Here is a 27,984-nt window from a genome sequence, read left to right on the forward strand (position 1 = left end):
ATCAATTCCTGGCCAGGTAAACAATATTCCTCAAACGAAAGCGAGTGAAGTGAAAATGAAAAAACGATTTTGGATTTCAAGTAAAAGCCGGCGTCATTGTGTTTTGGCTCTTAGTCCGCTATTTGACGGGGGCACTGCAAAGCTAAAACGCACTCTGACATCGTACGAATTGAAACTGTTGAAGGAATTTTGTGCGTAGAAAATGCCCTTAGTTTGCCAAAAGTGGCCAAGGCAATGCTAGTGTGACTTAAATCCTCCTCAGTGGTACCTGATGGAGGGCAAACCATACAACCGCGTCCTCCAATCGGGATGACCCTCCCACATTTTCAAAGACAACTTGATATTTTGTGGGTTCCCTTTTGTTTTTTAAATACAGACCAAATCAGCAGTTACCAGTTCAAAAATCAACAGTGGTGCCTTGAGATACGAATTGAAAGTGACTTGTGAATGACACTGGTAGACATCAAATCGGCTTGAAGCGAGAGCAAATCAAAATTGGCTGCCAATCCTCCCACTTCCAATGCATCTGACACATAGCACCCTCAATCTTTAAATTTAAAAACAATGGTCCATGATAAACTGTTACTCCCATTCAAAATGACAGCAAGCAAGTTAAAAAATGCCATTTGTTCTTCCTATGGCCAAAATAGATGTCCAATCCGTTTGAAAAAGGAGAGCTCGCAGCGAGTGAATACTCTCCCAGGTAAAAATTAATCGGATGTCTAGATCCATTAATGGCAGCCAAACTATTATTGCCATTGCTAACATGTACTGCTAGACTGTAAAAAGTATATAAGACGATGGTTTATTACAGACATAGACTGACTCCTAGTTTAAAAAAAAAACTCATCCCAAAAGTTTTTTTGCCATTGAAATTAATGGAAACGTAAAGAATATCAAAATCAGATATCCTACTTTATCCCTCCGTGTGTCGAAAGAAAATATTGGTCGCCATGCTAATTGTATCTCAAGGCACACCTGTAATGTGTCAAACAGGAATGAAGTCAATGTAATAAATAGCTCTTTGTTTTGAAGCTTTGAACAAAATACAAATATTTAGCTGGAGCACGGTGGGTGGGTGCAAGTCAAAATAACTATAAAAAAAAAACACTTAGACGCAAAGGAGTCTAGCAATAACTTAAATAGAAGTGCTTAAAACATCATCAGAGCCCTTTCAAAAACCTAAAACTGCCAAGCAGGAATCCCACGAGCGCTACGATGACGCTAAAATTCTCCCGACCGGAGTATCAGTGGCCCACCCACGTCTGTGATTGGCGTCCGTCATTCGATTGTAAATAATCGGCTACGGCTGACGGCGGCGGCAGGCCGGCTTCCACCCGTTTTCTGCGCTCCATTTCCCACTCGACAAATGTGTCGAAAAGACTGGGCCAGGCCTCGTCCTCGCTGTAGTTGCTGAGGTCGGGCCCGATGGCCTGCGTGAAGTTGAGGAACATGTTCCAGGTGTCCCTGGAGATGCCGCGGATGCCCGGCGGATTCTCGGCCAGGAAGTCCAACCAGTGCTCCAGTATGGAGGGCATGTCCTGGGTGAAGACCAGGCGCCACAGCGCGATGGCAATATCCCGCTGGAGCGAGCGCTGGCCCTCGTCGGCGTCCAGGCCGAACTGGAAGGTGAAGCGGTACAGGTCCTTGAAATTCTCCTCGCCCTGGGCTTCCACAAGCATGCAGGGGAAGCGGGAGCAGATGCCTTCAAGGCTGTCCGCCTGGATGGCTTTGCATCCGTCCACAAACTCCTTCCTGGGAACGCCAAATGCACCACAGTAAATACTTTTTATGGCATAGATACATTTTCTCAAAATTTGTAACCAATATTTTACTGGGAAAAGGTTATCATGGTCATTTTTCAATAAAAAATATTCTCCTTTCATGCATTATAGTTTAATTTAAAAAACAATAATCATTTATGAAATAAATATTAAGATTAATTGACTCAAAGTGTGGTTTAGAGTGCAGAAAATATGGTACTTAAAAAAAACAGTAAAAGGGAGTCAGCGACTCAAACGGAAGGCCATTCTACTCAGCTTTGGCAGCACAGGATGCATTTCCTCTTTTGGAGTTAGGGTAAAAATCAAATCACCTTGTAAACTTGCACATGGTGGCAGCCTGGAACTTCCATGCGAGGACCAGCACGCGGAACTCCGCCGGGTCCACGCACAGGTCATTGCAGAACCTCTCCATGCCTTCCTCCAGGATGGCGTCCTCGCACTCGTCCTTGTAGCACGAGAAAAGCTCCTCGATGAGCTTGAGCGACAGCCCGTCGGCGTCCTGGTGCTCCTCCCGACACGGCTCTCCCATCACGGCCGAGATGATGGGCATCTCGGCGGAAACTTCGGGGGCCTTGGTGCCGTTGGCCAGATCGGCCACAGGTTTGCCGCACGGAGCGCCCGCCTCTTCCTTGTGGCCGGCGGCCGAGCAGCCGCTTTTCTTGTGGGATTTGGAGCCGCCGTCCTTGTCGCCGCTCTTGCTGCCCAGCGAAGAAGTCGGGTTCTTGCACTTGGTGACGCACTGGCCCATGTCGTCTTTGAATGCGCCTCCTTTCAGTCCCCGTCCGAACCACCGAGGCGCCTCTGCTCACGTCCGGCCGGATGGCTCAACATTCCCTCAATCCTTCAAAGACTGACACAATTTGAAGAACAAGTCAAAAAAAGGTCTACACTTTGATTATCTCAATTCCTGTCACATGGATTATTGGCGTTTGATTGAAAATGAACTGGTTTTACATTAAGCACATGATAACATTGGCATAAGAACACTTCTAACACCGAAACTGAGAAAACATCAACAACATTACTAATATTAAAATGGCTTTCATGTTACTACATCAATTAGCTTTGGTTGCCATATACTACTTTTTAGTCAATTAATGTTGAGATTTTTGTCCGAAAAAATATGTTTTCAAACTTGAATACATGTAAATGTACCTTTGCGAAATATTCCAAAAACCAGGTCTTGTACTGCCAGCAGTCAAACCCTAAAATAGAACCAGAAAAACAGCACCTGGATTACATATGTTGTATTTGGTCTTTCGTTTTTCTATTCTTTTTTCTGCTGTGAGTTTATGACTAGCAGGCATTCAATTCATTCAGACTGGGAGTGGCAATTCATCCACTGTTAGCCCGCCCATATTAAATGGATTAGACATCTAGCACAATCAGTTGGAGTTAAACTATCACTGTGTCCACTGCACGGCAAAATGCCATGGCACGCGATAGATTGTGGCCTAGTCAAAGTCCGAACTTTGACCAAAACAAAATCACAACACTGTCAACCAAAACAGTTCTCAATAAATAAGTGGCCAAAAAAAACTAGATCTCTTTCACTTTAAATTATAAAAAAAAGGCAAATAACTTTCCCAATTTAATCATTTTAGTTTCTGCATTTAATTAAATTAGGAAAACAAAAAATAAGATTATCATTCTATTAATTGCAAAACATTAGAAATTTAATGCAACAGGGGGGGTATGTTTTACATTTTTTTTACATTTAGTTCCAGTTGTTCTGAAAAATATGTTTTTTTTTTTAAATTAAAATTAAGTAAAAAAAATACTGTCTGCTTTTGTGCTAGAAAACAAACATTTTTTCCCACTGCAGTTAAAATGTCAAATTCTAAGTAATCCAAAATGTGATTTCTACATGAACCGACTCACTGCAAAATAAATCAATGATCAACCAATTTACAAATTAACCCCCTTTTTTAGCAGCCCTAATCCCAGGAAAAGATGGACATCATGAATTCAATTGTACTTACAGACTATCCCTTGCATTGCATTGGCCAGCAATCACTTCTCCATCACCATGGCATCTGCAGTGCTGAAGAGAAACAAAACTTTAAACCAGCATGTTTTTTTCCCCTGCGCCTGCGAAACCACACTTAATCGGATCATTGTGCTCAACACTGGAGCAAACATGATACACATTCATTACTCTGGGCTGGGCATGTACAGACATCTCGCCCTGCCTGAGTTCACTGATCCTAACCCCACCCCAAACACACTTTAAGGCCAATTAAAACATTTCACGTTTCATTATGATTGGCAGACCACATGACAGACAAATAACAGACGTCTCTTTCGTGGAAATGTGCTACCCAGAGGCTAAGCAGATAACATTATTGTGAGCACTATAAAAAGTGATTTACAACCAAAAGCTTCACCAATTTTGCATCAATGCTAACGGAGGTATCTTGGTATCAGCATAGTAGTCGTCAACTACATTGTGATAGTTAGCAGGTCATTGTGGATAAAAAAACACGTTTTTTTAATCTTAAATAAAACTTGATTTGGTCTCTCACAATGTTTTCTTTCACTACATTAAAGGGGATGTTAGTGCAAAAAAGAATGCTCAGAAATATGTTTAAAAGTGACAAACTTCTCTTTAAAATATTTTTCTCTCTTCCTATTCAGTCAGATCTTAACATAAAAAGTAATCATTTCCCATTGGAAAAAAACCGAGTTGAATAATCTATTCAATAACTGGTTTCTTGTTTTTTTGGAAAACAGTTGAATCATTTGAGATATACAAAAACAATCCTCATAACACTTTGTAAATCAATTCATTGCCAAGGCAATATGATAGTTAGTAAAAGAGGAAAATCTATATAAGAATTCGCATTGGCAATTTCGCCTCGGAGCTGACAGCAGTCATAATGGATTGGACGCCTAGCACAGTCAATGGCAGCCACAGTTAAATTCCTTATTTCCAAATTTGGGAAATCTACCACACTAAAATGTATGTTTTTCCTTATTTGGCGTTGTTGGTCTGGCAATGTCCTGCCTAAGAAAGTGAGTTTTAATTTAACCTACAACAGAGAAACCATTCCACCACTTTATGTGAATTCGTGCCCGTGTCAAATTTTAATTTAGTAAGTAATTTAGCCTTAATTTATGAAGGCCCAAACGATGTCGCCATCGCCAACTAGCACCAGCTCCCCTGACTAAAACTTGCTATCAGCTAAGCTTATTCTATCGATGAAGAATCCCAAACTCACCTATTTTTTCCAACTTCCATCCTTCTTGCATCCGATATGGAGAACTATGATAAAAAATGCAAAAATCCCAAGTTAGCTTACAAGACCAGAAATGAACTCTTGAAGAACTCGCCGCACATTAGCTCCACTAGCTAACGAGTCGCCCAAGAAAAAAAAACTTGTAAATAAATTAACAGCCCTGACAGCAGAAAAAGAACGTAATTTAGCAGCTAGCATTTAAAACGTGTCACTGTAGTTTAATTTAAAATATACTCGGGCAGTCGACGCCAGTTGAGAGGCAGGAAACAATCGGAGTAGGCGATTTCTTTGTGCTTCCCCCTTTTGGAGGAGCTTCTTTACGGGCATTTCAATGCATCACTTCCTCCCTTTTCCGAGCGGCCAAAACAGCTGATCTTCAACCCGGCGCCACTGACGATTATCCTTTAATTCTATGAAACGACAGCGAACGTAAATGTGGCATTACAGATGTAATACAAAAAATAAATAAAAAAACGACTGAACGACATGTCCCGTCGGTGGTACGTTCAAGAGCTCCTTAAGAGATTAATGTTGAAGGGAGCGAGCTATCAAAATATTTTTCACAAAAACGAACAATTGTGTAAAAAGCACGTGTGTATTTTCATTAACGTCTTTGTTATTATTTAAATTATGTATTCGTGGTGCTAAATCTGTGCTTTCTTATTATTTTTAATAATACTTTGAAAGGGAGCGGACCATGACATCACTAACATGCGACGAGTACTTCAGCTACCAGAGCCAGTCAGTTTCACCTTACAAGGACCACATAAACTCACCATTAAAAGGTAATATTATGATTTCTCTGTGTTTAATCTAAATTTGAAACCTGTAATGAGGTAATTTCCTGTGCGTACCATCAGAATAAACGCGAATAGATTCAGTTGCATACATATTTCCACGTGGTATAGGCATCATAACACAATTGCACTATCATGCGACTGCGAATTACAGTGTGGCAAAAATATGATGAATCTAACAGTTTTAAACCTTGATCGAAACTAACGAACACCATGGATAAACTGTTTCACAACTGTCATTTACTACACAACCACCTGAAGTTGAAGGAAACGACATTTTAGTGAACTCTAGGGTGAAATGACGGAATTGCAGGTTGATGCCCCAAAATTCAATGGAATTATCTTTGGCAAAGCTACATTATTGATATTTCTTGTCATTATATCACTAGCTTTTAATCCTAATTATATAAACAAAGATACATAATATATAGTGAATATGTGAATAACATTTTGGCCAATTTCATGATAGTCAAATGACTCATTGGTCCAATTTTCCATGCAGATGACAGCCTCCACACAAAAGACAGTGTTATCGCTCTACATGCGAGTGTTTCGCATCGCACGAACATGGCAATCGCAAAGTGGAGTGGCGAGTGACACTTTAACCGAGAGAAAGTATATACTTCAGGAGGCTCGCACTTTGTTCAGACTCAACCAGCAGGTGAGCGAGGCACATGCACATCACACAGCATATTATTAACCTAACTTGCTCTTTCTTGCTACTTTTACAGATCACCGATCCAGAATCAATAAAGAAATGTATTGAGGAATGTGAAGCCCGCATAGAAATTGGTAATACTTTGTACTTGTCCTCGATTGTGTAACTGAGGGATGCTTACACTATTACTACTTTTCGATCTACTTTTCATTTCATTATATATCACTTCAAATAAAGCTACCAAATATGACGAGAAAATGCATAATGATTTATTAATGAGTTCAATACTGTGTTTTCTCTCCCAGGTCTACATTACAGAATCCCCTATCCGAGAGCTGTAAGTCCAAACTAGTTTTTTTTCTGCCCTGAAGCATAAAGCTGAAAAAGTGAGCAATTGTGTGTTCTTTCCTTCCTGCAGGTGTACCTGCCGCAACTTGGGCTGGCCACTCAAAAAGGGAGGAAATTGCGAGTGCAGCAGCGCTTGAGGAAGCAAGCCAAGCCAATTTATTTGGAGTCACAAGAGGAGACCTGACGGGCCGAGCTTGAACGAAACTCGAGATGGTGGTCGGACCAAGGTTTATTCATTATTAAGATCTAATATTTATTACGATATCAACACGTTTCAGCATGCCGTGCCATATTGTAAACTTTTTTGCCAAGTTATGGGCTAGCTTTAACACTGCTATTGCTGTCAATGTTAGCCAATGAGGGCTGTTGTCAAGTGTTTTTTGTAAATACAAATTGAAAATTTCTTGTATATTTAATTTTAAAATAAAATGTTACTGCAAAAAAAGTGTCTGATGAACTTTTGGAACCCTACGAGTGTCTAACTGTCTATTTTAGGCCTCATGTATCAAACTCAAAGCCCAGGGAACGGATCTGTACAATAATGTGAAAGTCAATCATGTACACTGACTTCAACAGTTTTATTACTGCAGGCCTCAATGTCAGATTGATGACTGCATTAAACTGAAAAAGTAAATAATTAATAATTGAATATAAACAATATTTAATGTATTAATAAAAAATATGAATATAAATGTACATGGAAAAGCCTCCCAAATTGAATTGTGCAATTTTAGGAAAAAATAGATGTAAAATATTAACGTTTTTTTTTTTTAGCCCTAGTCTTTTAATCGTAGATTACTTAATACATTTCTGCTCTATTACAACTCTTTTTTAGGGGATTCCAATATTAAAGTCCCTATCAGCCACAAGATGTCGCATTTGCTTACCTTTTGGAAATACCAAAGTACTACTGTTAAGTGAGAGTTCAGTTTGATATGATTTCCAATATACATCTTCCATTATTAAAGTAGATGTATATTAGTTTTTCACATTGTATCTATTTATTTTAATTTACTTAAATCATTTTAACTTAAGATTCCTGTTGACAATGTTACGTCATTCGCCTTATGGTGACCCATTTTTACAACCTAAAAATAGGTCATATTATGTTTTTTTTTAAATGAGTAAATATTGTTTTTAAAATTCATCTGGCACTTTTATATCAGTGAGAAAATTCCAAAAGCACTCATAGACAGAAAAAAAAGCATCCATTACCCTGGTGCATTATTTAAGGGATTTTTAGAGAGATCCGGGGGGAAATATGATGGATGAAGAGTGATTAAAAAATGCAGAATAATGACAGTAAATATGATAAGGTAATTATAAGTTGGTAAATAGTTGATCTCTCTTCTCATCTTTCGCGGTGAAGGATTTCCTTGCAGATCACATTCTTAGTTGTCTCGACTACACTTGAACTCGTCATTAAATAAATATCAAGTTAACATTTACTTTAGCCACAGAAACATGCTGTAGTCACTCCTGAATTGTACAGACTCAAATAATATGGTAAAAAAACACAAAAAGACATTTTCCCAACATTTTAAGTGAAGCAAATAACAGACTAGCACGGTGTCTTTTAGCACAGGCCTATGATTACCTCTTTATCTACGAACCACTTCTAATGCATTCAAAGATGACAATGTGTGTAAATATTATGCAAGAATTGTTTAACAAGGACTGCAAAATGAAAGGTGTTGGGTCGCAGGACGGCTGCTAGGTAACTCGAAGAAGCCATGAAATATTTATGGGGTCTCCTTTTTTGTAAACAAACACATTATCAAAGTTTTGGGGCTAGTATAGCTCAGGGTAATAATATAGTTTCTCGCAGTGTTTGTCAAGAAATTAGCAAAAGTGAAATAACGTCGGTCACTTGAACTTTATGTTTTAAAGAAGATTCAACTTTTTGAACTTTTTAAATACTTTATATTTTTTGTGGAATACTTGATGTGGCCCCTGGATAAATTTGAGTTTATGAGCCCGGGTATATATGTACAGTGGCGGAGTAACTGATTGGCTTCCATTGACAACAAAAGGCAGAATTCAACTTACTGTGTTTCATGGTTCCTTCAGTCCTGGCCACTGTTGCCATGAAGTTAGTTTTCTGGGATAATCATTCCATCCATTTCAACAAGGAAGACATTATGAAGTTGACTTGTTTTTGTACTTTATGGTTCCTTCAATCCAGTCAAGTCATCCAAGCCCTGAAGCGACAAAACAGCCCATGACCGCTCAATGACAACACCATGTTTGACTACAATTCTGTGACCTAAATACAAACAAATTAAATAAAATGTCTTAATCCATCAATTCTGATTGGTTTCATGAGCCAAGGAAACATGCTAACAATCCCACAGTCTCAATTATACCCCCACTGTTATCTTATAACATTTTGTGAAGTGTTTAAACCAACTACCCGTTATACCCCAGCCTCTATTGTTAATTTCTGTACGTTTTCTAATTGCGCAACACACAGGGAACACGCAGGAATTCAGACCTGCATACAAAAGTGCAATTTAATTAAAGTGATCAAGAACAATCATTTAGTTTTAATTGCACTGGCTGCATGAAGGTGGATGGAAAACTCATTAAAAGGGGCAGATGAATAATGGAGCGGGGCGTGTTGAGCCCGCGCGAGCTTAGTTTACATCTTCGCGCCAGCTCGCCGCTGCTTGTCAGCGGGAAGAGTGAAAGTGAGGAGCTTCGTTGAAAGACTTCATCAGGCAAAAATGGAAAAAAGCTACGGCGGCCGGGTAGCGGGCTGCAAGAGGCGGGCGGGATGGATGCCAGCTGTTAGGCAGAGGATAAGCTTTCTCGCTGTAATTGCCGAATTGCTTCATTTGTACAATTGCCACAACTGTGGATGATAACCTTTCAGTGCCATTGAGGTCCAAAGCCATCCGATAGATTTTCTACTATACTGCCATTTCAAATAGTTTGGTTGTCTATGGCCCTCAATGGCAGTCAATGAGTTCTAGGCCTGTATATTCTTCCAGTGTGGAGTTTGCATGTTCTCTGCGGGCTTGTGCAGGTTTTCTCCGGGTACTTCGGTTCCCCAACACATTCCAAAAATATGCAAGCTAGGCTTGAATGATTGCTAGACTCCAGCACCCCCACAACCCTGGTGAGGATAAGCGGTATGGTGAAAAAATAAATCTAATACATGTAGTTTATTCATTTCAATGTGTTCCTAATGATGATCACTGTATTACTGTCTTTTCTAGTGAATTATGGCAAAAAATGCAAGACTTGCACACACACACTCAAGCAATACATTTGCGCTCCTCCAGTCATGCTTCTTCCTTCAAAGTGTAAATTAATAATCACAGGTCGGCAAAGTGTGATTATCTGCACATCCTTTACATGCGCCTTGTTACGAGAGACAAGGCTGTAATGTGCTGCTCTAATTTTAGCCGTTTTTCCGAAAAGCTGTTGTTAATTCCCTTGGCGTGTTACCTTTTGCCATGAGAGGTGAAGATGAGAAGAGTTTTCTCACCAGTGGAGAAATCCCCAAATTAAAATGAGGACACCCAATTTGGACACAATCTCTGGTTAATTCCTTGGGAGCAGCTTTTTTTATTTTTTAGGATATAGGAGTTTGGATCAGTGAGCATGTCACTGTTGATAAGTGCTGTCACATCAAATCAGTCTTGAGTGGCATCTGTCTGCTGTTTGTCCCTCTCAATGAAGGTCACTCGTCTTATAAACAACATAAGGAACACTTGTAGATGTCCACATTTGAAAAATGTATTGGACTACTATTGGAGTCAAAGGCAGCCTATGAGTAAAGACACTTGTTGCTGCAATTGTATGAGAATAAAAGTTTTTTGTTGTTGTTGCTGTTTGACAACGAAAAGGGTGATTTTTAGTCAACAAAATTTGGGTATTACATTTTTCCTAGAAAAAAATTAAATCCTTAAAAAAAAGTTTGAACAGAAATAAAAACATTTGTACATGAAACCATTTTTTCCAGCACAAAATTGAATTTGAATGATTCATATTTTTCCCAACCACCTGAAGTTGACTTACTGTGTTTCATGGTCTGTTTAGTCCTGGCCACTGTTGCCATGAGGTTACTTTTCTGGGATAGTCATTCCATCGATTTGAACGAGGAAGGCATGAAGAAGTTAACTTGTTTTTGTACTTCACGGTTACTTCAATCCAGTGAACTTGTTCGTCCAGGCCCTGAAGCGACAAAGCAGCCCAAGAACAGTAAACAACAACACCATGTTCGACTACTAGTCTGTGACTTAGCATGAATACAAACAAAGTAAATAAAATGTCTTAAAAAAGTTTTAATTTATTGACAAAATGTCAGATGTTTTAATTAAAATGCTTTGTTGACTCAAAACAAACACAGTTGTTTTAGGGCAAAACAAATAATTTTTTTTTCGACCAAATAGTCTCATGATTCATATTTTCCCACACATAATTACAGAATAATGTCCCAATGTTCTTTTTTGAAAACTTACCTGTTTAAATAAAAAAATATTGTTTTTAAATACCATCCGTTGTTGACAAAAAGAAAACTTTAAAAAAATGATATTTCGCTTATTCTTCTGAAAAGCAAAATAAAGTCTTATTTTTTCAACAAAATACCCTTCTCATTATGAATCATGGGGCCTTTGTCCTCATAAAAAGTCCACTAAAAGTTAATTGAATAAACAAGTTGAAAGATTTTCCAAAGCTGAGCAAAAAGTCAAAATGTTTTTATCATAAAGGTCTTTGTTGACAACAACAAAAAAACACTTTTACTCAGCCAAAAAAAGGTTAGCTCGAGCCAATATTTTGTTGCAAGTTTTGTCATGTACCGATAAAAGAACAGAATTAATTATCTGTGATAATTGTGTGTCTGACTGTTGTCTAAGCCAATGATTCGGAAGAGTCAAAGCTATTGTAAACGTTGAGCGGCCGACTTCGAATGTAATTCAGGGATGAGCTGAAGCGTTTGACCCACGTCTTGGGCCATCTTTAATTCAAACTCCGCCAAAGAGAGGAAGTCCCGCTGCACTCGTGCACTCTGGCTTCCTTCACAGCACAGTGATCACCTCATCTGAGGTCTATAAAAGCACTTTGCCGTCCTTCAGGGAGGACGCTTGAGCAAACGCCTCCATTTTGGACCAAAAAAAAAAAAACGATATTTGTCTGACACCGTTAAGTGTCTGGAAGAGGGCACGACTTGATCGCCTGAGAAATGACACCAACAGATTCTCCCAAAAATAAAAGTCCAATCCATTTTTAATGGAAGGCTCGACCTCCCAGTCGAAAAGTATTCACCGTTTATCCTGTCAATGAGTTTTGAAAAAAATCCTTTGTCGAGATGTAAGAAATACAAACAGTTCCAAATGGAGTCAATATTGCCACAAAGCGTCAATCTCTTTGACTCGTCCGTTAATGATGTGTTTACAGCAAGACGCGGTTGAGAGGCAGCTGTGACGGCGCCTCCTATTGATCACGCGATTGATTTTTTTCCTCCTCATTCCTATTCCCAAATGCTCCTCTGCGTGTGAATCGGCAATCAGCGAGCATTCACCTGCCTCACAGTTCTGTCAATTGTACTGTCCTCAAATAGCAAATTTTAGTCCTAGGTTCTCAAACTTTTAGCCTATAAACGGTAAATTCCGTAGTCTGATGCCTTCCTTACTCGCAGTGCCAAAATTGCAAAACCTGGCAGCTTGAATTACAATAATTACAAATCAAAAGACTCATTTATTAATATCAAAATATAATGTATATATAAAATGTAAATACCTTATGTACTGTGCTCACAGTGAAAATAGTTCCTCTCCGCTTCATGTAAATCTAAAAAATAAAAACAGTTAACTCAATGACTGTCAATAACAAAGACAGACGTCCAATCATTATAAACTTATTGTGTTACCTCAACTTTTAGTGGCTTTGACGTTCAACCTATTTTAACTATTATCACTCAATCGCTACTACCATCCCCCCCAGTTAAATTACCGTCAATGGTGATGGTTTAACATACTATATATTCTCCAAAAAATGCTGTATTTTTCAACAGCCCCCCCAGTTTTAGCACCAGGTGTTGGTGACCTCAGCACAATCTGCCCAAATTTTGATCCCAGCCAGAATGTGAGTGTTTTGGATAATTTCCATGGTTCTGACGATGGTTAATTGGCTCACCCAAACACATTGAGAGAAACTGTTGAGGTGGCAAAAATGACATGGAATTCTCCAGTGTGCAACGAAGGGGGCCTATGGAGTTACAGGTGAGGACAAAACCTCCTAGGGTGCTCTCAGGTCCTCCACTTAGTGACGAGCGTATTGTCACGTTAATAACAGCCTCTTGGCCATTTAGTGTAACGGAGAAGAGCGTTGACTGTCAGTTTGCGCTGCTTAGCTGACACCGGGCCTCAATCAGGAGGCTCTCTGCGGTAATGAGAGCGCTCGTCTACCTGCACCTCCCCATGTTGGATAATGTTGAGACTGAAGAGCTTTCGGCTTCAACACTGGAAGATTAGATGAACTCGGGCTGAATGATACGTTTCATGTCACCCCACAGAGGGCATCCAGTTTTCATTCAACTGCTTCTGTTACATTGAAGGTTTTTTTTTTTTAATTGGTGATTGGACATTATTTAGACAAGAATCCTTGGCCTGAAATTTAAAAAAAAATGGAATTGGTAAAGTCATTGTAACTTTGAATGCTTTTAATGGCAATTAATCAGGACTTTCAAAAGAAATATTCTTTCTTACAAGGGTGCTGGAGCCTATCCCAGCTAACTATGGGGACCAGGCAGGAGACACACTGAATTGATGGACAGCCAATCGCAGGGGACAAGGAGACAGACCACTAGAAATGCTCACACTTGTGCCTAGGGGCAATTTAGGGTCTTCAAGTAGCCTACTCTGCATGCTTTTAGGATGAGGGATTAAACCAGAGTACCCAGAGAAAACCACACAAGCCCAGGGATAACATGAAAATCTCCATACAGTGAGGGTTGACCTGGGATCGAACCCTCGACACCAGAACTGTGAGGCCAATGCACTTAAACATGTCCAAAGACAGCAAAGTCAGGCTGGCTGGTTTTCCATGTTACCATTCATGATAGTGTCAATCATCCCTGTGTATTTCCCACAATTAAAACGAGAGGCAGACATTTCGTTTGTTTCACACAGCCCAGTCTACTTCTCACTTCTCTGTCCACACGCCCACAGCGCGAGCTGTTAAAGAGGGATGGCAAATGAAATTCTGCAGTGCAACCACCAAACAACCACAAACATCCCTTCATTTTAACTCTTTGGCTGCCATTAACAGTGATAGACGTTCAATCTATTTGAATTGGGAGGGTCTTAAACGAATGAAGAATGAAGACTCTGAATTTCCTGATAAGTAAAAATGAATGTCTCAGACTGCCATTTTGCATTCTATGCCAGTCAAAACACTGGATATGAATAAAGTATGACCTTAGAAATCCTTTCAAAAAAAGCTCATGACATTGGCATGTCTTCTTTACTCCGTCTCTCTAGTAAACAGGGCAGCATCTCATCGTCGTCTTATGAATGGTTCCTCACTGCTTCCTCCCAAAAAGCCTGAAGCTCAAGGCAAAAGTGGCATCCTACCATATGCTTGCACAAAAACCACCATATGCCCCACTAGTTAATTTATGCTGTCAACGCCTGAAGTTGAGTTGTCCTTTTAAGAATTTTAACATACAAGCAACACGTTTGAGTGTCAAATTCAACAAATCCTACGATTCTCTCAAGTGAGGACCTGTTGTTCGTTGAGTTGACTTTGCTGACGGATAAATTACTGTTGAAAAACTTTAAAAAGGTACAGTATCACATTGGTTTTTACATGGGAGTTAACAAGGTTATTTATGAAAGTTTTCATGTTCTTACATTATAATGATCACATTTTAACTTGAAATTTTTCATATATATATATATATATATATATATATATATATATATATATATATATATATATATATATATATATATATATATATATATATATATATATATATATATATATATATATATATATATATATATATATATATATATATATATATATATATATATATATATATATATATATATATATATATATATATATATATATATATATATATATATATATATATATATATATATATATATATATATATATATATATATATATATATATATATATATATATATATATATATATATATATATATATATATATATATATATATATATATATATATATATATATATATATATATATATATTTACCGCAAAAAATAGTGTCTCTATAACTTAAACATGTGATACTGCACTATATTTTTCTGGGGCAAAGTAGCGATATGCCAATGTAAAAAACTGAAAAAAATCTGGTATACATTTTTAATAACGGCAGTTGTTAATAGGGGTAATAAAAGGTCAGCTGGTGGGAAATTCGGGATAAAATTAGGACGTTGCTGCGCTGCACTCAGAGTATTGGACAGATGGAAGATGGGCTCCCTGGGAGTCAAGACCTGCTACAAATAGCCAAGTGTGCACAGACACACACACACACCAAAGTTCTAACACCTACACAGACAAGTCGGCGAAACAACTACACAGTACTTTTACAGTCGACAACTCTTACAGGAGTAAAAAAAATCCAAACGTTTTCCGTCATGAAGTGACTCTCAACTGAAGCACTTGTCCCCCTTCTGCCATTTCCAGATTGTCGTTGGCAAGAAAGATGAGGGACTGAGCAACAACGAGATTCTTTTTTTTCTCAAGTCAACGTCTGAAAAAAATTTGGCTCAGTCTAGCAAAGTGAAACTCAATCTGGAGTCAGCCTGTGTAAACCTATCAGGGATAAGTGAAATTGGGAAATGGTGAACCGAAACGAACCCCCCCTGCATCGCGCCAGATAGCACATTAGGTAATGAACGTGGTATGATTATTTCATCCCATTTCAAACCCTCACATTCCCACTCTTCCTGCAAGAACTGTTCTGAATGTCCTTAAGAAGCCGTTTGTCAAACAGCGATGGAACGGACGGTGAGAAAGAGTGTTGAATGAGTGCGAGGTTTCTAAATCTAGCCATGGTGGCTCAGCCTCAGCTTTATCACTAATGATTCATCAGTGTAGGAAACCTCATTTTTTTTCTCCCTCACCCTCACTCGCTTTGCCTCTGATTTCAGGCCTGTGTGTGATCATCACCCGGCCATTGTGATGTATGCCGAGGACACGGGCTAATGGGAGCTCAAAGAGTACCTTGAAAGCGCTTCTCGGCCCGCGTCGGCAACAGGTTATTGTACGGCTCGCCGCTGATCGCGGCGCTGGGGCGCCATTGATAACTAGGTCCGAGCGGCCTCACGCCGGGCCTTGTTACGTAAGCGGGCAGTAATCACAGGTGGCAGCCCACATACTGCCTGTCTGTGTTTGAATGGGAGGGTTTTGCCTCCTACAGAGAGGGGTAAGTGGGAATCACTGGTGCTGCCATGGCTACAGGTAGAATACGTCGGGAGTTGAATTTTCAGAGAAATTTGTGGAAGGAGGAGGGAGAAATGTGGCAACCAACTTGTTTTATTAGGCTATTATGCACAAATTGACATAACTTCAAGATTTCCATCTTAGTAAAACCACAAACTCAGAAAATTAAGAACAGTGTCAAAGGCTTCAGTTTGGTATACAGTTGGCACATACCTCATTTGGAACAACCGCAAAAGAGCCTTGATAAAGTCTTGGGTTGGCTCAGCTCAGCAGAATTCAGACGTGGGGAAGACTGCTGATCTGACACTGTATTCCAATTTTCTCAAGAGTGCTGTACACTGTAGAAAATAAAGTTTATTTAAGATGTTGAGTTCGAAAGACCGAACTGAAGTCCAGTTTATCCACAGAAAGTGAACTATGAAATTCTGACCACTTTTTTGGTAAGAAAACCAGCCCCAGTGGCCTAATGGATAAGGCACTGGCCTCCTAAGCCAGGGATTGTGGGTTCAAGTCCCATCTGGGGTGGATGTCAAAGTTCTTTCCTACTCTTATACTGATTCTTGTTGAGGTTTTAACTTGGATTAGAAGGAAGATAATGTAACACTGCACTGGCAGATGAAGTTGCCAAGCAGTCCATTTTGTTCAGTCCACTTGCTTGTTGATTAGATCTACAAGAGAACCAGATACATCTCCTTAGATGTTGAGTCAAATCTCCTTTCAATTACTGGACTAAGTCATTTTAGCACAAGAAATCATTTGTGCTGATATGTGCGTAAAATCATTTACAGTTTCAAAGTCTTTCCAGTGTATCCCTTACATTTTTATATCTTATTCCAACCAGTTGACACTCACTGTTTTGTTGCAAATAGATGAGCTTTCCAAAACTCAGTGTCAAATTGCTGAGAAGCACTGTGAGTGCTTTGTTGTGTTTTCTACCTTGAATAAAGGTTTAAACATAACAAATTGGAGGTGTTAGTGTGTTGCAAATGTTCACTCTTACATGCACACACAATGTGCATGCTGAGGTCAGCTGATGACAAGTGTGAAAGGTTTCAGACGACTGCGAGACTGCTCAGCTCCAAGCATCATTCACAGAAGCTCATGGGTGTTGCCATCCCTCTGTTTGTGAAAGACAAACCTACAGTAATCGCATCACGAACTTGCATTTAATTGGGGGTCTCCAACTCAACTTATTCAGGGCCCACTAGATATAAAATCTGAGTTTACGGAGGAAACATCCCTTATTCCACCAAAAAGGGATTTTAAAAAATTGTTGGGAAAGGACATACGCGTCTTACAAAAGTGAAGATAGCAAGTAATTTACAGCAGATGAAAAAAAAGAAATTTCATGACTCTTAATCCATACCTCATTTTAAGTATATCGCTGGTAGACATCCAGTCTACTTGAATGAGTCTCTTATCACAGTCAATGGTAGGCAAAGAATTAATGTCCAATATAACATTCCTGAAACGACAAAAGAATCAAGCATGTTTTATAAATTCAGGTTTTAACAGTTCCTGATGAAGTGCTTTCTTCACAGTAGGGACAATGTACTTTTCTGTTCCCATTACTGGACAACAATAGACAACACAATAGTGTTGTCATTTCCAAGACCACATTTTGAATGTCTCTTATTGGTCTCCCAAACTGTACCAGTCTAACTAAGCAAGTCCACTAACCAATCCAGCACATGCTGATTTCTGTACAAAAAAAATCCCATCAAAATGTGTATGGATTTTTTTTGTTGTGCAGAACTTAGTGATTAAAAAATCAGCATGATGCTGGATTTCTTGAGACAGTTCTAGTCCTTGTCAAGTGTTGATCTTGGATAGTGAGATTTGGAGCACACTACAACATGCTATTCCAACAAGTGCTACACATTACACGTGCTTCTTCCAAAGAGAGAAAGTGAATAAGCTCTTTTGCAAGGTGTGATAACAGGAGTTAGTGACTCCGAGTAGAACAAGAGCAGATGGGTTTAGCAAAGCCTGTCTTCTTAGTTTCATGTGGGATGTCATTGTTTACACTTTTTTTTAAATTGTATTTAATGTTTCCTTGTACTTTAAGATTCAAACGTGGAGAGACACAACAGAGGTATTGTGAGATTTCTTGAACGATGCATCAAGTTGTCGTCAACTGGTTTGCAGTGTAGGGAGGGAGAAAAGACGAATTAAGAGAAGGGGGCAGAAAGCAGACAGAGGTAGGCTGCAAATGGCAGCTTCTGTGACACTGTAGAGAGGGAGTGAGGGAGGGAGAAGAGAAAGGAGAGTGTGATAGAAAGAGAGAGAGAAGGGCGCTCCAACCAGATCAGATTGCAAAGATTGATAGAGAGAGGTGTTCACTTCATAAGCCGTGAGGAACTCCTGGACGATTTTATGGGAAGTGGGAGAGATTGGCTTCACATCACAGAAGATGAGTGGATCGGAATGAACCGTGGATTTTAAAAAATCCTGTTTCTTTGGTCACTAAGAATTGTCGATTGCGTCCACTGAGTTGATTGAGAATTCCTAAAGCGGCAAAGATGAAGAAATGTAGACGCTACCCGTGCCTTCTGATGTTGAGGATGACGGCGTGCTTTATTCGGGAATCAGACTAATACAAAAGACAGAAGTGCTTCATTCAGAGATGCCGCAGTTCGGCTGATGCGGATGGATGTGGGAAGAAAAGACAGCAAATTTCAGTCCTGGGAGAAGACAGGCATAAAACAAGGTAAGGAGTGATTGCACTTTGCAGAAAACCTGCACTCACCGACTCTAAATTACATGTAAAAGTTCCCAGTGAGAGATAAATGTCAGCCACAACAACCAGTTGCTTGCATTCATCATCAGTCAGCATCGCTATAATGTACCTTGCTATGTTCAAGTAAACGTAGTGATGTGACACTATCTCTCAGACAAAGTACGTCAGAATTGAACGTTGTTAGCATGGCAGTCGAAGAAAATTCGTCGAAGATTTTGTGTTGGTAGCCTACAACTGAAGAATTTGGGAGATTTCAGCCTCTGTTGTCACTGAGTTCTCGTCTTGCAAGTTTGATATTAATCCCTATATTCGATCTTGAGTTATACCTTGAAATCAGACATACAGAGTGACAGAAACAGATATACGGCACTACATATTTAGATACATAAAACCTTCCCCTACTGGCGGAGCTAACAATAAATCCGCAGGCACTCATCTACCTGAGATGACGATTTCAAGTGATTACGAAGAAGAATTGAATGTGCGTGCGCTCTTATCTCTGCATAAACAAAGCCTAGAGAGACAGGACCAAGCAAATGAACACATTAGCACAGCCGGGCATGACAGCCCCATGACCTCATCCTGTGCTTTGCTCGCGCCACTCATTTTTAGTGGCCACTTTTCGTGGGTTTTGAGTCCGCAGAGAGGTCATTTTAATGGGTGAATCATCCACCGGTTCCGAAAGATCTCGACCAACGAGTTTGCGCCAGGTGCCAAAAATGGCACAACGGCTACAGGTTCCGCAACATGAAGTGATTTGGTTGAAAACCTGGGTGGAGGGGGAGGAGGAGCTCTTTACTCAAAATGGATTGACAAACCCCAAAAAATGTCTGCTTTACGTAAGGCCGATGTGCGAATATGCAGTCAGACTGTGGTGTCGCTGTCATTGGGAAAATACCTGGCAGTCACTTGAGACCAAACACACGGTGAGCTATAGGAAAATCAAACGACACCTGAGCCCAGGTTCTTCCTTCAACAATAGCCCCGGGAGGTGGGCAGTCGTCGAGGCGGCTCAGCTCAGTTTCCCGCGTGCTCGTCTTCATGTCGAGTACCCTCGCCCGTGCCACTTCATTATCCTCCCGATCGCCGCCATTGTTGTGCGCATCCAATTATGCATTCTGCTGGCCCTAATCAGCGCTTTCGAACTTCCCTCCCGGACAGTCTTCACGAGGTCTCTTGAGAACAAGCTCAGCAGACACGCATGCAGAGGCCATGCCACTTGAAAAGATTTGACGACATCTCCCAAATGAATTAATCAGTGTAGTAGTAGGTGTAAACGTAGAATGATGTGAAGACATACTTGCTAAAATGTTTACTTACCTCAGCCTTGCCTTCAGACAAGTCAAATAAGACATCCAAAGGAACTAAAGTTAACCAGTGTATTCACCTGATACCATTCTTCCAACAAGGAAAGTCATGAAATGTCCCGAAGAAGAAACTTAAGCTGCCCCTGCAGAGATACACGTAACAAATGGGGCATTAACTGAATACATGAGCGAGTACCAGGTAAATACTGACATTTTACTAGACTTCAGAGCATATCTGAAAGCAGCTTCTGATACACAACAGCCTAATTTTGGATGCTTATAAAACTGTCAGTTTATGTTGTTCTATACACATGGGTGGTTGAGAGAAGTAATTGATACTGATAATTTATTGCACTCAAAAATAAGACAATTCACAGTTTACAGCATGCATTTTCAATCCATTTTTGCCGCAATATCTAAAACCTAAAACTGAGTAAGGTCCTCTGGGTATGAGGTATTGTGGCTCCATATTCGGGCAACTTCAGCCCCACTGGGATTTGGGAATGCACATGAGTGATCTGTCAAATTTTTAGAGTCCAGATCAAGCAGACAGGCACAGAGCGGCTGCGACCAGGCGATAAAAGCGGTCTGTGCCCTAGGGGGGGCCACAGTCCGGTCCCTCATGGGTAGAAACCTTCGTTGACCTGGGGCGCAAAATGAGGCATGATGCTTAAGTTATCATTCCAACACATAATGGGAGGTGTGTTTCTACGTGGTATGATTCTTAATAACCACACACATTTCCGGTATTTAACCACAACATGCATGGCATTCAGGTCATGGAACAAAGCACCGTGGCAAGGGATTTAAATGTAACTCAGCCTGGCAAAAATGATTAATAAGGTATGTTGTACACAATGGGGTCAAATGGAGATCCACTCCCTTCGTCCCAGCATGCAGCATCTGGTATTGCGCGTCCATGGAATAAGTGGCACACATAGAAGCCCGTTGGGAGTTAGTGGAAGTGAGCACAGACGCACAGCATCCTCGACTCCCTGACAAAAGTACTCTGCCGAAAAGGACAATAGAGAATTTGGGACACAAAAGAACAGAGGGAGGTTTTTCTTCTTCTGGATGTGTCACGTCTGCAGGGCACACAGCTGATACGCTATAAATACAACCAAGACAGAGTGAAAACTAACAATTTGTAGAGTTGGCATTTACTTTTGGCTTGAAAAAATGACAGCCTGTCACATTTTGTGACGCTTAATCAGACAGTAGACTAGGGCTTGTTGTCAAATCTGTTGTTGACTTGATGTCCTTCAATTTTGAGCATTTGAAGGGAACCAACCGGGGAGAGGGTCATAGCACTCAGGTAAGAGTTTAGTGAATAAACTGACATGGTTTTCTGATTTATTAAATTTCCTGGTTTCCCACTTCTTCCAGGTCACAGTAGCTAGGAGCTCTAAAAATTGCTTGTTTGTCTGCTCCCTGATGCATATTGACTCCACTGAGAACCCAGTTTTTCTCTTCTTTCTAGGACTGGATTCCAGCACAATGATCCTTCATCACCACTGGGCTACGGCTGACTAAAATGCAACTTTCCAAGCAGTCAATCGCACGCTTGGACTCTGCGGCCACCGTTTTCACTATGATCAAGCAGCCGGAGGCGGCGAGACCATGAGCGTGGGGCGGATCAACCGCTACAGCATTGTATCATCCGAGGAAGAAGGCCTCCGCCTGACAACCATGCATGGCATGAACGGTTTTGGCAATGGCAAGATCCACACGCGACGCAAGTGTCGCAGTCGCTTTGTCAAAAAGAACGGCCAGTGCAATGTGCAGTTTGCCAACATGGATGACAAGTCCCAGCGCTACATGGCTGACATCTTCACCACCTGCGTGGATATCCGCTGGCGGTGGATGCTGATGGTCTTCACCTTGGTCTTTGTGGTTTCTTGGCTAGCATTCGGTTTGGCTTTCTGGGTCATCGCCTTGCTCCACGGAGATTTGGATAACCCAGCTGGCGATGACAACTTCACGCCGTGCGTCCTGCAAGTCAACGGATTTGTGGCCGCCTTCCTCTTCTCTATTGAAACGCAGTCCACCATCGGCTATGGCTACCGATGCGTCACAGAGGAGTGCCCGGTTGCGGTCTTCATGGTGGTTTTCCAGTCTATCGTGGGCTGCATCATTGACTGCTTCATGATCGGCGCCATCATGGCAAAGATGGCGAGGCCTAAGAAACGAGCGCAAACGCTGTTGTTCAGTCACAACGCCGTCATCGCAATGCGGGACGGGAAACTATGCCTCATGTGGCGGGTGGGAAACCTCCGCAAGAGCCATATTGTAGAGGCCCACGTCAGGGCGCAGCTCATCAAGCCTCGGATCACAGACGAAGGGGAATATATTCCTCTAGATCAGATTGACATCAACGTGGGTTTTGACAAAGGTCTGGACAGGATTTTCTTGGTTTCGCCTATAACGATTCTCCACGAGATAGACGAGGAGAGCCCCCTTTTCGGGATAGGCAAGCAGGACCTGGAGTCGTCTGATTTTGAAGTGGTGGTCATCTTGGAAGGCATGGTGGAAGCAACAGCCATGACCACTCAGGCTCGCAGTTCCTATCTATCCTCCGAGATCCTTTGGGGGCACAGGTTCGAACCCGTCTTGTTTGAGGAGAAGAACCTCTACAAAGTGGATTACGCCCACTTTCACAAAACCTACGAGGTGCCGTCCACCCCACGTTGCAGTGCCAAGGACATGCTGGAGAATAAGTTTCTGGTTCCCACATCTAACTCCTTCTGCTACGAAAATGAGCTAGCTTTCCTCAACCGTGACGAAGAGGAGGACGACGGAGGGGGAGGGAGTCGGGGGCTAGCGAATCTCAGTCCGGACCGAAACAGTCGACATGAGTTTGAACGCTTGCAGGCCACCAGGACTCTGGATCAAAGGTCTTATCGCAGAGAGTCGGAAATATGACCACTACATTAAGGTGTAAGACAATGTGCCATAACCCAGCTGTCTTCAGGCAAAAGGCAGACTCTGTACACCCTAGCTAGACTGGTCGCCAGTTAGTCATAGGGGATACAGAAAGACAAATGACCATCCACACTACCAATCATTCCGCCACCAGAGGGAATTGCGCCCGCACCGAAGTCAGGCGAGTGAACCCCTACGCCACAAGGTGGCTTGCGTTTAAGTTAATAAAATAGAAATATTAAAACTTAACATAGATATCCAAGTAACAACTTTCCAGTGGGCGGAAAAAAAGCTGCAGGTTTGAGACCCCAAATGTAGAGGAAGACCTTCCTTCTTGGAACCTTGAATCTTTTTCACATGGTCACTTTGAGTACGTTACCAATACTACTGAGCTATGACAGATAGACATTGTATTTCTGCTGTAAATACATTTGTTTTGTTACAGTATAGGTGGTGTGCTGTCTCTTCTGAAAGTAGAATGATATCTGTCTACTTGTTTGTGAGCACACAGTATTGTTTGCTAAATTTGCTGGACATGAGTTCAGTGGCACAAAAAAAAATTGCGCCTTGAGATGCAATGAGCCATAATGAAACACCTTGCTCCCATAAAAAAGCACCTTAAGACAAACACATAATGTATACAATATTAGACATTATGTATATTTTTTCATTTGAACTTGAATTCTCACAAGAAGTAAAACTACAGAGTTGCTGCTCCTCAACAATTGCAGGGTTTCCCCCAGAAAAATTTCAAAGCCCAGAGAATGCCGTGGCAGCTTAGCATGGTTTTGAAAAATCTACCAAAATGTTAATTTTACATATATTTTGAAAATATGGGTATTATGTGTTATTGTAAGTTGTTTATTAACAATACTTTACTATAGAGCCTAATCTAAAGGCACAGTCTTCAAGTACAGTTTTAACAAAGAAAAAACTACGATAATATTCAGTCCAATGATGGAGAGGGGACGTGTTTGTTAGCAGATAGATAATACGATGTTTAACCATATAATCGGACGTGGTTAAAACATGTATTAATAATTATACTTTCTTTTGTAGCAGTTTTAGCCTAACGGGCCACCAGGTTTATAAAGCACTGGGGGAAATCCTGAATTAATCTATGCATATTTTCCATAATGTCAGGGGCTAGATATAATATTATTAAAAATGGATTGAAAATAACAAATACTTTTGTAGTATAGTCACATTTATTTTTTGGGGTCCAAGATTAATGACATGACAAATTATACTTTTATCATGATGCTAACACAAAAAATGCATTAGGTAACAGCAGTAACCTCACCTAATTATATTTCCCTATATTGATTAGTATTAAAACTTGTTTGGATCACATTAGTTTTAATGTTAGTATATCTAAATAAACTCATGACGGTTTAGCAACAGTTTACAATAAAGTACTCAATCCAAATGAAACTATTAGTAAAATAACATGTAGAAAGATCCCCTTTTGTAGCTAAGCAATTAGCCACCCTTTCTACTGTCTTCATTTTTATCTTTATCTTATCTTTATTTGTTGGGAAGGTTGCAAGTAAAAAGTAGAAGTTTCCCACTGAGGGAATAAGTCTACTTAAATTTTCCATGATATATTTTCATTATGCAAAAGGGAAAAATCATCTTATTACAACTCGCATTCATCAGTAACAATTTTATTACTTTTTAGGAATATGTTTGTGCATACGGCAATAAGGTTGTAAATCTTTCCTTAGAATATATTTGATATGAGGAATGGAAAACTACAATGGAAAGCTCAGGAAAGGACCAGGAGAAGCTTGTCACGTTGGTCAGAATGTTTAAATATCTTGTCACTTTTAAAATACGACATGATCACGTTTTTCCGATTTGTAAGCATGAATTATGATAGAACGAGCAATTTTTGCCTTCTGGGAAGGATTTAAATACTAATGCTATTTTTTTTAAATGTCGTCCACCTGAGCCCTTAAAACAATGTTACATAATTTGACAACAATCCTTTAGACAGATTACAGAAATGGTGAAATAACAGTACTAAAGCATCTTATTTTTTATACAAAATTCTTTTTAATAGAGTATAGCAATCACAATTCATGTGTTTTGATAAGAATTCAATATTGATTTACCATTGAGAATAGCATTTATTTCTTATCTTTGGTAGTTTAAATTCAAATTAGCACAGTCTAAAGTCATATTTCTCTTAATGGGATGATTGGGGGAAAAAAACTTTGACCTCTGTAGAAGTCTTCCGACGTCCAGTAAATTGTGTACTGGGCTTTTGATTTTAAATCACAAGAGTAATTCAAATAAAACAAAGTGGGAAAAAAAGGATGCACTTGTTTGTGAGTTTCTTTTGTTAACGGCGAGACCTCCGCCTTAATGACTAATCAATGGGCCGAGTGGTTGCTAAGGTAATTCATCACCATGAAGGGTGCTTTAAGACCAGGATTCATGTCAACATTGCCAAATGATTGCATGGGCTCAAGCCAATTATTCAAGACGGTTCATCAATTACTCACGATGACACACAAGCGGCCAGCGGGGGCGACGTCCTTTTGGCTGAACTCAACAAGAGGATGAATGGTAATAATGCTAATACGCGTCATGTCCATTTTTTTTTTTACATATTTTTTATTATTACATTATGAATTTAATTCTGTTTGTGTTTTCGTTTAAGATCAGCCAAAAACGAATAAAGGGATTATTTTCCAACTTGCCCAATATATTTGTAATAAAAATGGGGGAAATGATTAAATTTTGCGGTAATGCGGTCAAAGGTCACCGAGGTCAGGAAAGGAATTCTGCGATAAGTTGTTTAAGACTGCCATTAATAATGATAGACACCCAATGATCTATTTTTAATCCTTTTTCTGTGACTTTATGTTAGTTTCTTATCATTTAGATCCAATCAATTTGAACTGGGAAGTCTGTCAGCAAATTAACATTCATTCAGCATTTTTTAAAAATAAATATATATTTAATAAATACAGTATTTAAAAAATAAATAACAGACAATTACAACTTACCTTTTCAGCTGCTATTGACACAGACATACATTCAATATATTTGAATTGGGAAGGATTCTCAAATAAGAAAGTAGCAAGACAAAGGTTAACTGGATATTTTTAATATAAATCTTGCCCCATCCAGTGAACAGGTGTACGTAGTGGTTAGATTCACAGCAGTGGAGAAGCATGATCAGTACTGATAACATACAATTGAATCAGATAAAATCGTAAACAAATGTGATACTGTCCGATACTAAAAACAGTCGTATTGGGTGTTGAGTATGGGATCGAGACATTATAATTAACTACCACAACACATACTCAGTGAATACTATACATATACCTGAGCTGCCAGCAAATGAGATAGGAGCCTAAAAAAATAGGATTTGGCTTTCGGATTGCCAGAGAGCGAAGCTTCTTTTAGGATTAATGGAGTTAATGAGCAGAAACTCCTCACAAAAATTGCAAGATTTTCAGATGGCTGTTAGGGAAATCTCAGCTTTGAAAATTGAGTGTACTTTTAATAGCCGCGCTTTGATGAGATAGCACATGGCAGTGGGATTAGAAAGTGAGAAGTTCGGGACAATCAAGGACACGTTGATCCCAAAACTGAGATTCATATGGATAAAAAAGATTGTTTCTTAATGTTTGGGTAGAATGGATAGAATTAAAAGTACAACATGTAGATGACTGGACAGCCCATTCATATTTCCAGATTAATAACCATGGAAAATTACATTATTAAAATGCCTCAGGTTGTTGTAATACATCTATAAACATAAATGGTCTGGCAGTGAAATGTACATTTAAAATCCCCAAACAACTTTAGTAGAGAATAAACACAAATCGAGAAAAGTCATGAGCTCTTGTTAAGATCTGTGTCCGTGTAGATTACCTTCAACCAGGACTAAATATACCTATTAATGCACTTTATTGAGTCTCTTCTTATGAGTTTCTTAGTTTTTATACTATAAGGCTCAAAATAGCACTAAAATGAACCCCAGTGAAAACGTGAAGTATTTTACAGTACGTGATTTTCTATGCGAATTGGTCAGTTTGGCTGTTGTTCGTTTTGTGATGACGTAAGGTTATATCAACAAAATGGGGTCTTTTCATAGCATGAGAATGAACACAAGTTTAGCTGTCCGCACCCTTATCAAATTAGTCTCCCAGGGGAAAGGAAAGAAATAAAAAGCCCGTTAACTTAACGTGGCCTACCTGGGAAGAACAGTGCCGGGACATTGGGGTCATCTCCTGTCGGATGGACGTCTCCAGTGTCATGCATAATGGCTTTCATTGTTGTCTTCATGGGACCTACACGGCCTGTTGTAATGTCTCTCTTTTGAATACTAACAATGTCTCTTTATGAACAATGTCGTAAAAGCTGAGACAAAAAGAGAGAGAAAGTTAATTCCAAAATAACTTCAAAACAAATACTATTCTTCACTTTAGCTAAAAGATTTGAAAAACGGACATTAGCTAAAGAACTTGAAAAACGGACATTAGCTAAAGAACTTGAAAAACGGACATTCATAAAACGTCGTGTATTTAACTACTACAATAACCTAAATATAGAAATTTATATTTTTCTAGTTATTGAAACAGCAAAGAATAAGTACAAACCTTTCAAACTAATACAAAAGTCTCCTCATATTTGTTGTCCTCCTTTTATTTGAATTGTTTTGAACTTTAGCTTCGCCAATGTTGTAAAAGTGGCGGTAAACGGCGGCACCAGGCGGTAAAGATTTTT

At 39.7% G+C, this 27,984-nt stretch overlaps 3 protein-coding genes and 1 non-coding gene across 6 annotated transcripts; 3 read left to right on the forward strand and 1 right to left on the reverse strand.

Annotated features, from left to right (window-relative positions):
* Positions 1–960: 960 nt before the first annotated feature.
* Positions 961–27,964, reverse strand: dcun1d3 (defective in cullin neddylation 1 domain containing 3). 3 transcript variants are annotated; one of them, XM_077738779.1, is made up of 12 exons: positions 27,858–27,964; positions 27,453–27,618; positions 17,633–17,731; positions 16,480–16,604; positions 12,575–12,625; positions 10,853–11,008; positions 8,876–9,027; positions 5,006–5,049; positions 3,767–3,828; positions 2,940–2,989; positions 2,096–2,634; positions 961–1,755 (listed from the first exon to the last, which is right to left on the reverse strand). In XM_077738779.1, exons 11-12 carry the CDS (start codon positions 2,530–2,532, stop codon positions 1,248–1,250), a joined length of 945 nt encoding a protein of 314 aa, XP_077594905.1. In that variant the 5' UTR covers positions 2,533–2,634; positions 2,940–2,989; positions 3,767–3,828; positions 5,006–5,049; positions 8,876–9,027; positions 10,853–11,008; positions 12,575–12,625; positions 16,480–16,604; positions 17,633–17,731; positions 27,453–27,618; positions 27,858–27,964; the 3' UTR covers positions 961–1,247. The 3 variants fall into 3 exon arrangements, with proteins under 3 accessions (XP_077594905.1, XP_077594904.1, XP_077594903.1); XM_077738778.1 differs by lacking the exons at positions 8,876–9,027; positions 10,853–11,008; positions 12,575–12,625; ... (2 more) ...; positions 27,453–27,618; positions 27,858–27,964 and having other exon boundaries at positions 2,096–2,625; positions 5,006–5,551; XM_077738777.1 differs by lacking the exons at positions 8,876–9,027; positions 10,853–11,008; positions 12,575–12,625; ... (2 more) ...; positions 27,453–27,618; positions 27,858–27,964 and having other exon boundaries at positions 5,006–5,550.
* lyrm1 (LYR motif containing 1) lies at positions 5,414–7,173 on the forward strand. The gene is made up of 5 exons (XM_077738780.1): positions 5,414–5,808; positions 6,323–6,481; positions 6,552–6,612; positions 6,784–6,815; positions 6,897–7,173. The coding sequence occupies exons 2-5, from the start codon at positions 6,323–6,325 to the stop codon at positions 7,008–7,010; spliced, it is 366 nt and encodes a 121-aa protein (XP_077594906.1). The 5' UTR covers positions 5,414–5,808; the 3' UTR covers positions 7,011–7,173.
* trnar-ccu (transfer RNA arginine (anticodon CCU)) lies at positions 16,719–16,791 on the forward strand. The gene has a single exon. It is a non-coding gene; the product is annotated as a tRNA-Arg (tRNA).
* kcnj12a (potassium inwardly rectifying channel subfamily J member 12a) lies at positions 18,488–25,529 on the forward strand. The gene is made up of 2 exons (XM_077738776.1): positions 18,488–18,976; positions 21,794–25,529. The coding sequence occupies exon 2, from the start codon at positions 21,934–21,936 to the stop codon at positions 23,233–23,235; it is 1,302 nt and encodes a 433-aa protein (XP_077594902.1). The 5' UTR covers positions 18,488–18,976; positions 21,794–21,933; the 3' UTR covers positions 23,236–25,529.
* Positions 27,965–27,984: the final 20 nt, after the last annotated feature.

This window comes from Stigmatopora nigra, chromosome 18 (genome assembly GCF_051989575.1).
Source record: "Stigmatopora nigra isolate UIUO_SnigA chromosome 18, RoL_Snig_1.1, whole genome shotgun sequence".
In the NCBI taxonomy this organism is placed as follows: domain Eukaryota; kingdom Metazoa; phylum Chordata; class Actinopteri; order Syngnathiformes; family Syngnathidae; genus Stigmatopora; species Stigmatopora nigra.